At 32.3% G+C, this 13,177-nt stretch overlaps 1 protein-coding gene across 4 annotated transcripts in view; it reads right to left on the bottom strand.

The window, feature by feature from the left end:
* LOC140040935 (colorectal mutant cancer protein-like) overlaps positions 1–13,177 on the bottom strand; it is a 92,799-nt gene that overhangs the window by 9,378 nt on the left and 70,244 nt on the right. For all 4 annotated transcript variants that reach the window (XM_072087221.1, XM_072087223.1, XM_072087222.1 and 1 more), the window contains 7 exons: positions 7,460–7,573; positions 4,558–4,700; positions 3,333–3,442; positions 2,679–2,839; positions 1,948–2,169; positions 1,295–1,588; positions 518–911 (listed from right to left, as the gene is read on the bottom strand). In XM_072087221.1, the coding sequence (XP_071943322.1) occupies positions 518–911; positions 1,295–1,588; positions 1,948–2,169; positions 2,679–2,839; positions 3,333–3,442; positions 4,558–4,700; positions 7,460–7,573 (1,438 nt within the window). The remainder of the gene's footprint in view (positions 1–517; positions 912–1,294; positions 1,589–1,947; positions 2,170–2,678; positions 2,840–3,332; positions 3,443–4,557; positions 4,701–7,459; positions 7,574–13,177) is intronic.

Here is a 13,177-nt window from a genome sequence, read left to right as displayed (position 1 = left end):
AATTGCATCTGCAAGAAAGACATTTTTTTCGTCATGGTCTTCAAATGGTTTTTGTAAATTTCCCAATGATTTCCAGGCTTGGAAAAATATTTTGGTAAAATGTTATGATCTTGCGGGTCTTCAATAAAACCTGTTTAGGTATTACAAATTTACTTCTCTACTGGTAGTATTAATGGTACTAAAAAAATTAATGAATAAACCAGCAACCTTTACAAACCATTTAAGGTGTAATAATGCATATCAATTGTTGTTTCGATTGATATTTATTGTGTTGCTGTAAAGCTCTGTCTACACTATCAAACTAGTTTGACAAAAAAATGTGATGTACCCAAATATAGTAGTGATATGCTCAAACACGGTAGTGATATGCTTAAATATGGTTGTGATATGACATTATCATGTCCCAATATGGGCACATCACATTTTGTTGCCAAGTTTGATAATGTAGACAGGGCTTAAGATCATGAAGAATCGTAAATCATATTATGTTTCAGTATTCACTATAAACACATCATACCTAATCCACCTAGCCCCGCTGCTTTACAGTTTGCTAGTAACGATTGCTGTTCACATCGTGCTAGATCAAGCTGAGCTTTGTAAGCCTCTATCGTCTGATCACTGTAGTTGACAGCCATTTGCAATGCTGTATTATTCGATTCATACTTTCCAACTAACATACTAAGTCTATCACAATTGGCTTTACTTTCTTCCAGCGTTAAGGTCAACAGGTCATTCTGTGATTTCAGATGTTCAATTTTACTGTTCAGTCGCTCCATTTCAACCTCAAATTCCCTCACTTTATTTTCTGGAATGGACAGTCCATGGGAATTGAGTGTTTGGAAAACCTCTTGGAGGCTAGAGCACTCTTGTAAGGAATGGGCTAAGTGTTCTGCTAGCTTTGAATTTTGAATCTGAGAAAAAAAAATCAATATTAATAATTATTTCTCGCATTCATTCATAAATAATTTGAGTCTTCTTTATATTACTGGTTTCAGCAGCAACTTTTTATTTGTTTTGATGTTTACTTTAAACTCTGTCTACAAAAGTGGTGTGATGTGCCCATATATGGTAGTGATATGCCCATATATGGTAGTGATATGCCCAAATATGGTAGTGATGTGCCTAAATATGGTAGTGATGTGCCCAAATATGCTATTCATATGATATTATCATGTCCATATATGGGCACATGACATGTTATTGTCACATCAAATTTAAACAGACCCTTATTTTTATTTTTATTTTTTACATTTTTTTTTATCACCAAAAACAAATATTCAGTTCCTAAACTTACCCCAGCAGTGGTGATTTCATGACCTAAGACCTGTCTGGGGTCATTTCCCTGTCGGACATCAACCGATCTTGATTGCTTTAACTTCACTCTTTCAGCTACTTTACTGACCGCCATCTCTTTCTTCCTTTCTGACCCGGTCAAACTGAGTTCACCCGTGCTAGGGTTGATACCAGAATATGATTGGGCAGGGGATGGACGTTGGGTAGGTGAAGCTAAATGCTCCGATGATGATGAGTTGCCGGTCCGATGATTGCCATTTTGTAATGTCGATATGATTGCTTGCATTTCTCTAACCTAAAAGATAATAATTAATAATTTACATTCTTCACAAACGTTGTGGTGTAGCTTGGTGGTTAACGTGCCTTCCAATGACAAGGTCTGGGGTTCAATCCTGACCTAGTGCCAGGGTTGTAACTCCACTCCTCAAGCCTCAAATAAGACTTAGTTTATAAGCATGACAAATTATTAAATAGTTTATCCATCCTGTAATTGGCAAGTTACACGGTTTGGATGCGTATGGAAAAAGAGAACATAATACTTCATTTATTTGACAAGGCAATGAAGTTCTCCTTAAGGAAAAAACTAAAATAATAAACATTGATAACAAAAACAATGATAATAAATTAAAAATAATAATATTTAGAGTTAAGTACTTTTCTTCTAAATTTTTCCCTCTCTTCTCGGACGTTCATCAAATTTGATTTCATCTTCTGCATCTCATCATCTTTGCGTGACATTGTTGTATTTAAGTTATCGTTTTCCTCTTGTAACAATCTCAGTTCTTGTTCTAAGCTGCTCCTTCTTCTTTGTATCTTTGTGGTTTGATCAACATCACTAGATGAATCTAAGTTCATGGCTTCAACCTCCTTCATTACCTATATACAAGACAAAGAGCAGAATAAATAATTAATTGTAATGCTAAAAAAGATGGCATATTAATTTATATCTTTGCACATACAATAGACTCCCTTCTTAGTGACATTACTACCTTTCATTTCTTTTTTTTCACCATTTAATTTAAAGCTTTTCTCTTTCTTTTTACATGTTTTCTGAACTACTATATACTGTATGTACTACTGAATACAGTCTTTCTGACTTATTCTGCCCCCCCCCCCCCCCACCCCTTCTTGACTGAATTACTTTTTTTTATGTTATTATATTATATGTTGTTATATGGTGGAAATAAATAGAAACAGTTTTCCCACAAACTGTTGTAGGAATACAGTAGATTTCCTCCTTTGGACCACCTCAAATGAAGTACATTATATACTACTACTACTACACCTCTATTAAAGGGACACTTTCTAAGTTGGGAAGGTGTCCTCTTAATACAGATAATATTATGTATTCTATTGTATATGGGTATTTTATTCAGCATTGTTACCTGTATAGCTTGTTGCTGTGAGTATTTACTTGCACTCTCCAGCTGTTGAGCTTGTCTTTCCATGCTGGTCACATGTTGATGAAGGTCTCTCCGTGATGGTATTGAGCATTCAATGCCTTCAAACACACGGGTTAATTCTGCATTTAAATCATTGCACTGGTCTGTAGTAATAAACACAGCAAATATGGTATAAGTTTCAGAGATTAACAAAAAAAAGGATGAAAGGTTTTTGTTGAGGTTAACTTCACAATCTCAACATGGTTGCAGGGCGTATGGTTAGGGGTAAAATGATTTCAAGTGATAATAAATGCCAATGAAATCAGAAATTTAACTTAGCACTTCTTTCATACTACACCTGTTTCAGTATATTCAAATAAATACTGTATAATTTAAAGATGTATTTTTGAATATTCCATTTTAATGTCACATAATTTGTTATCCACTTTGACTTTGTTTGTTAGTTACACTTTAGTGCAGAATGGGTTGTCGGACATCTTGTGGCGGCCAAAAAATTATGTCGGGAAACTAAACTTTAAAAAGTCCATCCCAACGAGCAACCAGATAATTTCATTTCATTTAATTTATTCCACATTTATTTAGTCATCAAGTACAATAATTATAAACCCATGAGATCATGATTTGCCGCTACTTTACCTATTTGAACAGATTCGCTACCATGGAAACAGCTACCACTACAACTGCCTCCACTGTTGCTAATATTACTTGGAGGACTTGATGCCGATTGTGAAAATTCATCCTCTTCCCTATAAAAAACAAAATTATTTTTGATGTAATATCGTTATCAATTAATGAATACAAAGACGAAATTGAAAGAAAACATTTGATTATGAATTATTGATGATAAATCGGCAAGTAGAAGACAGAAAATTGATACTAATTGGTTAAGAAATGATTTACAATTGTACGATATCGGAAAAAAATGTTGTCATGGCCTTCTTTACGTGAACTCTACAAACCCAAATTGTCAGACGGCAAAATGTTCAAAAGTCGAGATATACATAAACACGCATTCGGTCTTAGTGTTGCAGCAGACAACCTATATACAGCTGATTATACCGTGTTCCAATTACAGCGTAAAGGCCGCTTGCTAAAATGCAATTCAATCCCAAAATGGTCTTCATTATTGAACGCTAATCTAGAAGCCGGTTAATGACAACAAGTGCAGACGAATTATCTAAATTATTACATTTGCGTCTCTAGCCTATACTATCGTATTACAGATAATATCAAGTGGCCAATCTACCTGCTAATTACTGTATCTTAAAAAATCAGTATATAATAAATATGAAACATGATATTAACATTTAACTTATGAAACTCGCACATATAGTATAAATTCAAACAATTATATAAGTTGAATCTATTTAACAAGTATACATCTTAATTTCTATTGATGCTACTGTACTTAATTTTATTTTTTTGTTTTGTATTTACTGTTTTATGGTTTTTTAGGTTGTCAAACACGTACAAGCTTTTAGCTTTGTGTTGATGGGTCTTTTCATCTTTTAATGTATTTTATTCTATTTTTTTCTTTTAATTTCTCTTTGGATAAATAAATTATTGAAATTTCAAATGTTATTACATACTCATATTAATTGAGTATTGTAATAAAAAAAAAAAGATTTTACAGCGAGGCAATCAATTAAACCGCATAATTTACTTGTATTGTTTTATTTGCTAATTAGATTCGGTATTTTAGAGTAATGCGTTTAAGAGCTTCACCCATTTTTTATCAAATACGTTTTCCGTTCATTATGATTTAGATTAAACTTATAGAAATATTATTGTAAAAGAAATACTGTCTATAATATACAAAATAAATGGTACGTCTAGTACCGCGAATAATAATAATCTTTACCTAATAGTGTCTTTATGAGTTCTGTCAATTTTCTTGTTGAGTTCAGCGATAACGCTGTGTAACTCGGTAATACGCTCTTCATACCGGATCGCTTGCTGTTCAAGACGCTCTTCATTGTCGTGTATTAAGCGGGAACGCTCAACCTAAATGAGATATGTAAATAAGACACTTGTTACAATATGTTTCACTTAAAGAGGTTTAAGAGCAATACTTCACTACAGTATGTTGAGATGTTATGTATCATACCATTTATGTTTTATACACTTCATTAAGACTAGAAATATTGTCATGTAACATTTTTAATTAATTTACAAAAATGTATTTATTTGTGAATAATTCTTTTTTTTTGCATTGCTAATATTAGACATAATTTTTATGAAAGCTCTCATTTCCTCCATAATGATACCTGTATACCTGTATACAGTATACATTTATTTTTTTATTTTTATTTATTCAACTTCTCACTAATTAAAATGTATAATTATACAGAAAAGGAAAACACAAATTAGTGAAGGATAGGGCCAACAAACACCTCTAAAATGGTCCAGTCCCAATAAAACGGTCCAGTCCCAATAAAACGGTCGAGTCCCAATAAAACGGTCGAGTCCCAATAAAACGGTCCAGTCCCAATAAAACGGTCAGTCCAATTAAAATACTTAAAATACAGAGATCATAAAAGCAAATACATACAGAATACAATACAAAATAAATATAAATTAAATATAAAATGATCATCTTAAATTTTTATTTCCAATTTTTATAGACAAACATTTCATAATTTTAATTTCAGTCTAACATTATTATTTAATAATAATAGGATAAATTAAAAACAATATTTGTAGAATACATAATTTATTGCATTTGATAAATTCTTTAATTTTCATTTATTGCTAAAATTTATTTGATTAACCAAAGCAAACCATCCATCCGCAGATATCCACACAATATTGCAATTATCAGTTGAACTTGAGTAGACCTGCTAAGATGTTTGTACATTGCGTAAACTCGTTGATTACTCTTTATTGCAAATGGTTGTGTAATGCCCGAGGGCATGCTACAACTTAAGTCAGTTTACCTATTGTGATTTAAATGACAAACGATATCCATAGTAAAACAACGAGCACTTTGCAGATTGATTAGGTGTCTAGGCGGTAGTGTTAGTAGCCACTGCTGCAGCAAAGCATATAAAGCGTGGTTCCCACTAGCGACGCAACGCAAGAAAATGTCCTTCCAATAAATGTGTTTTCCCCCACCTGCGTGAAACCAAACCTGCAATGTTTGCAGCACTGTTGCGTCGTCGGTTCCCACTAGTGATTACGCAATACAGCACGTCAATGTCACTGCGTTGCTTTGCGTCGCTAGTGGCAACCACGCTTAACATGTTGGGGCGATTTTTTCTTATTCTCACAGATTTTCTCATCTTTATCGTTTCAAATTAATTAATTTAATTTCAGTATATCACCGGGCGGTTTAGAATTCATGTTCTGTGCCTAATATGTTTATATTGAACTATGTGTTACAGAAGATAATGTATCTATTTGAATTTCTCACATAGGTTACTACACAATAGTACAGTCAACTTTCCCAATACCGGAATCTCTGAAAACCGGAAACTCTTCCAAAACCAGACCTTTCTTGAGGTCCAAAATGTCCCAAATTTATTTTTACCATTTACACATTCCAAATACCAGACATATTAGGCCAGCCCATTGGTGTCCGGTATTGGGAGGGTTCCCTATTATATTAATGACAAAGAACAATTTTTATGTAGACCATTTAAAAATCAATTTTTTTTCAAAAAATTGTTTTGTATCAATTTGCTCTTTCAATCGACTTTACAACAAAATAAATAAATTATATGAATAATCATTTTGACAAAAATCAATTGAAAAACCATTGTATTTTTCCTACTTATGTATATTAAAAATAACGACAATTTATGATTATAGTAAAATTCAGAAATGTATTGACTTTTTAAAATGATATGATTTCAACCTCTACTGTACTATGTTGAACTTGTTTTATGTCTTGTTTTATGTCTTCTGTAATGTTCATTGCAATTTGAATGCCAGCTAGCAATAGATTTTAAATAATTTATTGCCTTGCTCACATTTTAATTTTTTAACAATAACAACATTATTTTACATAATTTAGTTATTGAATGTTGAGATGAATTAAAATCTGTTTATTATTCAAGTGAACTCTGGTCACCCACATATCCTAATGTGCATTACACAACTTACTGTGTGATTAATGAATATAATGTTCAAAGTTCAAAGTACTTAAATTATCTTATTTCTAAGATACGATGTATGTACATGAAGAATAGGTGTCAACAATTGATTTTCAGAATCTGTTCAGTATTATGACCGATTTAGAATGTGGTAGCATTTTCAGAAACTCCTTTTAAATCTTAAAAAATTATCTTCTTTAAATAAAATAATTTTAGGCTACAATGCTTCAATAAATAATAATAATAATAATAAATTTGGACTTTTAAGCGCATAATGCATATTAAGCGTCTATGCTATTCACATAAAAATAAAAGTAATCTGTGAAAAAAAAAAAAAAAATCAAAAAGGATGAGTATTAAAGAATTTCTATTTTTTTCAAAAATGCGTTGAGACATTGAGTGTGGTCATTATTGTCAATTTAAAAGTGGTGTTATTAATACTTTAGAATAACACTAAAAATAAGAACTATAAATTGCTTTAAAATATGTATTTAATACGTAATAACTTTGAATTGAATTCGTAGGTAGATTAACCCTAGATGGGATAGTGGTACCCATGTGCGCACATGGGTGAATTAAGATCTAAGGTCAATGAACAGAGTGGGATCGTTGCAACATGATGGTCAAGCAGGGAATACTGATCTAGCTTTATAAGTACTCAACACAAACCTGAGCTTTAGCTAACTTGCGTTCAAGTCCATCTCTTTCTATTGCAGTTGATTGTAATCTATGTTTCAGCTCATTTATCTCTCCTTTCAGGGAGGCTAAAGCTGCTAAATGTAACTGAAAGATACAACAAAAAAACACAATTAACGCATCAACTAAATCACAATACATTGACAGTCACTACGAACAATGTTTTCATCTGGTTTTTTAGTAACTATCTGTATACAATTCTTGACATTAACCAGTAATAAATACATACATGTGCAACAACAAGTTGAAACGTCTCATATGTACGTAAACAATTGTATACAGATTTTGACACTAGTATCAATTTGGTATAGTACAAATATAGGCTTAACATTTCCATCCTAAACAAATTCACGAATCTCATTATTAACATTATCTCATATCTTTGGATGATATACAGTAATGTTGATAGCTGTATATTGATAGGTGTATATTGAATCGATAAGCGTATTTCGCTGCTTAAAGTTTGTAATTTGAACTTGTTTAGTGCACACTTATTATTTATTTACAATGGTCGAGGATGAGATTCAGTAAATAGCTTGCAATGGTATGCTGTACTAAGTTCATAAATTGCACTTAATTTGCTGGATGGTGGCAGCTCTGGCAATGACAATGACAGTGAATATGTAGGTTTCCATGTTGTTAAATGTACCCATATAAGGGCATGCAATATTCCACTACAAAATTTAATTGAAACATTTTATGTGTGACTTCTTCAGTCAAAGACTGGTTTCCCAGAAGACCCAGTTATGTCCAGTGGCTGTGTGTGTACTAGTACACCGAGGTAACCCCGCACTTGAAAGATGTACTAGATTCTTTAAAGTGCACATGAGAGAGATGTGTACACTGGACCTACGGTTCATTGTCCTTATCAGAGAAGACTATTTCTACCACCAGAATCATGGAGCGAGTGAGCCTTGACATAAAAACTTATATTTCAGCTAAAGTATAATCATTTTTGGTATAATAATAGGCTTACTGGTTATAAACACACATGAATCTTAATCCTATTGTTAAATCATGGTGATAATATCGTGAATAAATAATTCATCAGGTCAATGCACTTTTAGCAGATGTTCATATACCAGGTCCATGCTGGTATTATTACACTGGATTTAATATAACTACGGTTAGTTGTACAATTTATGATGAGAATGTGATGATGTGCCATGATTTAAGTGACACTCATGCCTATCCGAACTACATTCTAACAAAATAACATATACAGTACACCTGTGCTTTTTAATTACATCAATTTTGTTGGAAGTCATTCATGTTATTTATTGTACGTAGATGATACACTTTCAGGAATGTAGACCTATCTATTAACAAGTCATTTTGCTTTGTTTATTTCTCTAAATTATCAAAGCGTGTGGGCAAACGATTACCAGTAAGATGACTACATGCATTAAGCTCTGTCTACACTATCAAACTTTATGTGACCAAAAAAATGTGATGTGACCATATATGGACACGATGATGTCATATCACAACCCTATTTGGGCATATCACTACTATATTTGGCCATATCATACTTTTTTTGTTAAGCTAGTTTGATAGTGTAGACAGAGCTTTAATCTGTACTCACAAAGATGATCAAACGATTCCTTTTGTAAGCACGATTCCTTTTGTAAGCACCATTCCAAGCTGCTTACTTAACTTTTTAGTCAATATGCTTTTGAGTAGCTTGTTGCTTATTTTAGACGTCATTATAACGTCTGCTTTATCTCAACTGTGTTGTGTTACCCCTGGTTATTTACACATGGAAGGTAATACCACAATGGAAGCTTGTGGGGACACTACGCATCACACATGTCCATGTATTTCATGTTTTCATATTACCTAATGTGTCACATGGCCATTTATTAATACATTGAAAGTTTCTGTAGAAATTGTGAACAAAACTATTAATAAATAAATCTCAGACCGCACCTCTCTCAGGCTTAAATAAATTGGTATTTTATTTTGCCAACTTTTATGATGGTTTTGTCACTTAATAATACAAATTACTGAAAATAATGATAATGACTGTTGGTATCAAGAGAGATTTCAAGAGATATCTCGAGATACAAAATAAAATAAGCAAAAAGCTAAGCTGACATCCAGAAAAAGTAGCAGAGTTTCGGGCAACACTAGACCTTCATCAGTGCAAGTGATATTGTTATAATGTTGAGAAGAGGTAGGTATTAAAGAATCAGTTTCATCATATATAACAAACTTATATATTTTAATAACAACAACAAAAATATTTAAAAAAACTTAATGATGCTTTTTCTCAAAATAGCTAGAAAGTGACTTGTATGTTTCCATTAATAACTCTTCATTAAATAAACCAATTTTAATAAACAACGACTCATTTTAAAGCTTATTAAATATAGATTACTGAAGATCTTATTATAATAATTATTTTCGACAATATGCCGATTTTGTGATGCCATGCCTCAAATGATCTTATTCATCATTTTCATATGCACAGATTTAAACACCTTGTTTATTAATATAACAAATATCCCCTAGAGGGACGTTGTCATCCTCAGTGAAGGATAAACAATTTATAGTCAATTCATTTTTCTTAAATTACAAGCATGATCTTGACTCAGTCAAGCGTTGTGTAACGCTGAACCTAATTTCAAACATCAATGACAATTTATCATTAACAAATAGGTTGATTTGTTACACGAGCAAAACGTAAACATTATTATCCATCAATTATTGATCATGTGTTGTTTTTCAGATTGGAGAAAATTTGGGTTAGTAGAATTGGATGGGTGCATGGTGATTTGATAGAATTCTAGTCATTAAATATTAATACTGTACAGAATACTGCTGTCTGCTCATTCTGTGATAGCTTCTGTGACCAAACACCAAATTCCAAAAATCGCTATTATGATGTACCCTACAGTATGGTTTCTAAGTTATAGAATAAATAACTTTGTAGTATGTTGTTCAATGTTTTTGGTGTGATGTAAAGAAAGTAGTATATAAGTTCTGGTAATAAACAATAGCAATTGTACAGGTACAAAAAGTCAAAATAAAACGATTTAAAATAATTTCAACCAAGATAATCAAAATAATTAGATTGCACTAAGATTATAATACAACTTTTGTTAAGATAATCTAATATAGCTCATTGAATCTTTATTCAACCACCATATGGCAAAATTGTTTTTTTGTTGTTAAAGGATCACTTCAGACCTTGTAGATTTGTAAAAATCATATACCTGAATGCTTAAAACCACATCCTAAGTTAATACTTAATTGTAAATACAGAAAACTGTATTACCTTGCTACTTTGTATTTGAAAAAAAATCTATATTTAGAAAGACTATTTCATTGCCAGAGTTGGCATCAAACTAAATTATTACCTTGCTTCTTTATATTAATATTAATATCTATATTTAGAAAAAAAATGAGTGATCATTGTGTATAAAATATCAGTTTTTAAAAATATTCCAATTAAATTTGATATCAATTCTATAGTATGATATCCCTTTGTATAGTTTAATACCGACCTACAAAATTATTAGTGAACAAATAAAAACATTGTTGGCAAGGTAAAAAATCAATAGTGGAAAAATATGAATAAATTTATTATGTTGACTAAAAAAACATGCTGTTAAAAGCATTGAATCAAAGTTATTCAAGAAATATTTCTTACCAAAAGCGCCGCTCAGCGTTTTGACGCAACTGTTTTTATTATTAAATTCTTTCTTCATTAAATGATGCTTTTTTATTGATATTCTATTTAATAATTTAAAAAATAATGATTTATTATCAATTATTTTTGTTTAACAATCAGTAGTAAACATTTTATGTAACATATATATGGTCTGAAAATATAAACACATCAGGCAAAGAACATTAATTCTAAACCGCCTGGTGATATACTGAAATTTAATTAATTAATTTGAAACGATAAAGATGAGGACATCTGTGAGAATGAGAAAAAGTCGCCCCAACCGAGACTCGAACTCGGACCGCCTGCTTGATATGCAGATGTCCTAACCATTAGACCACTGGGGCTTTCATGGTATTGTTCGAACTCGATTGGATAGCGACTCTTTAACATTCTCGGCGTGGTACGGCGGAACAGCACTAGTCCTCAGTTGTACGCACGCGCACCAGAGATCAAATTGATACGCCCTCATCTTACAGTATTTTTGGTCTGAAATATATATATATAGGTATTTATTCATATAAAAAAAACCACATAAATAGTACAAACAGAAGGCAGCCAAAGGCTGAATAATTCTGTAAACAACGTACTGTACTCACCTCTGTAAACAATAAACAAAGTCCTAAACTAAACTATAGTACTGTACATATTCCAGGGTAGAGGAGTTACTTACTAGGCCGTGTACTATTACATCACATTACAGTAGAAGCTCTATTATGGGGACACTTTCAGAACCAAACCAACTAAGTGTTAAACGTATATAATTGTCCCTGTTTGTTTCACAGGAATACAATACACCATTGACATTATGATGCTAAAAAGGAACCCTTATTTGCACTGTTATCAGTAATTTATGACATTTAGGTGGCTTGCTGAAAAATACCTTCATGATTTCAGTACCAGCATGTCTTATCAAAACATATTAAATCTATTGCTACTGGTCATGCTATATTATACAAATAATGAATGTTTATGAGTGTACTATTATACAGATATTGACTGTTTAGAGGTTAAATATAAGATTTGACATCCCAGAGGGAATGATATTATGTTCGAGGGAATATATATTTCCCGAAGCGCCAGCTGAGGGAAATATATATTCCCCGAGAACTTAATATCATTCCCGAGGGGATGCCAAATCTTATATTTAACCGATATAAAAGGCAATATCTGTTATATTATATAGCCAAGAACAAGTTTGCTGCTGGGTTGGGTGAAGCTAGGCTAGGCCTCCTATAGCCTATAGTATTTGTATTGTATTTAAACAAGCCTGCCTAGACACCTTACCTTGAGAAGAATAATATACAGATAATTACTAATTAATGATTCCTTGGCAATAAAATATTCACTTAGGCCTAGGTCGTTTAAATTAACAGAAGAATTTCCATCAATAAGCCTATTAATAATAATATTATAATCAGGTAGGCCGAATAAACAATTCGTCTTCTTCTCTTCTTCGAGGAGCCGAATCACCGGATGTTCAGCGCGTACTAGTTACTAGGTTACTACCGTGAGTATTGACCAATCACAAACAATGTTTCATCACATTTAGGGTGGACTAATAACAAATGAGGGCGCTATGTATGCATAGTTTAAATAGTTTAGATGATTAATTTCTTCAAGCAAGCTACGTGGCGCAGCGGTTGAAGCGTTGTCTTGCGATGGAGTGACAATTCCACCCGAGTTCAAGATCGAGTAGATGACTTTTGTTTATTTATCGGCAACGCGAGTGTTGGCACACGAAAATTACACAGTCAATATCATCGTACTCGAGAATCTATATGTTTAATGACAGGGGACACGATAATTACGCGAAAATTACACAGTCAATATCATCGTTCTCGAGGATATATACGATTTACGATCCTCGCAGCGGTAGTCATGTGATGCAGTTTCAACCAATCACGTTCGCGTATTTACATAGGCTATGTACTATTGCACGCCATGTGACAGGAATTGATTTAGGTGTTATATAAAAAGTATTAAATGTGCTATTCTATGATACAAACACATACATC

The sequence above is a fragment of the Antedon mediterranea genome, chromosome 2 (assembly GCF_964355755.1).
Source record: "Antedon mediterranea chromosome 2, ecAntMedi1.1, whole genome shotgun sequence".
In the NCBI taxonomy this organism is placed as follows: domain Eukaryota; kingdom Metazoa; phylum Echinodermata; class Crinoidea; order Comatulida; family Antedonidae; genus Antedon; species Antedon mediterranea.
The sequence above is the reverse complement of the archived record's forward strand: the minus strand, read 5'-3'. Positions and strand labels throughout refer to the sequence as shown.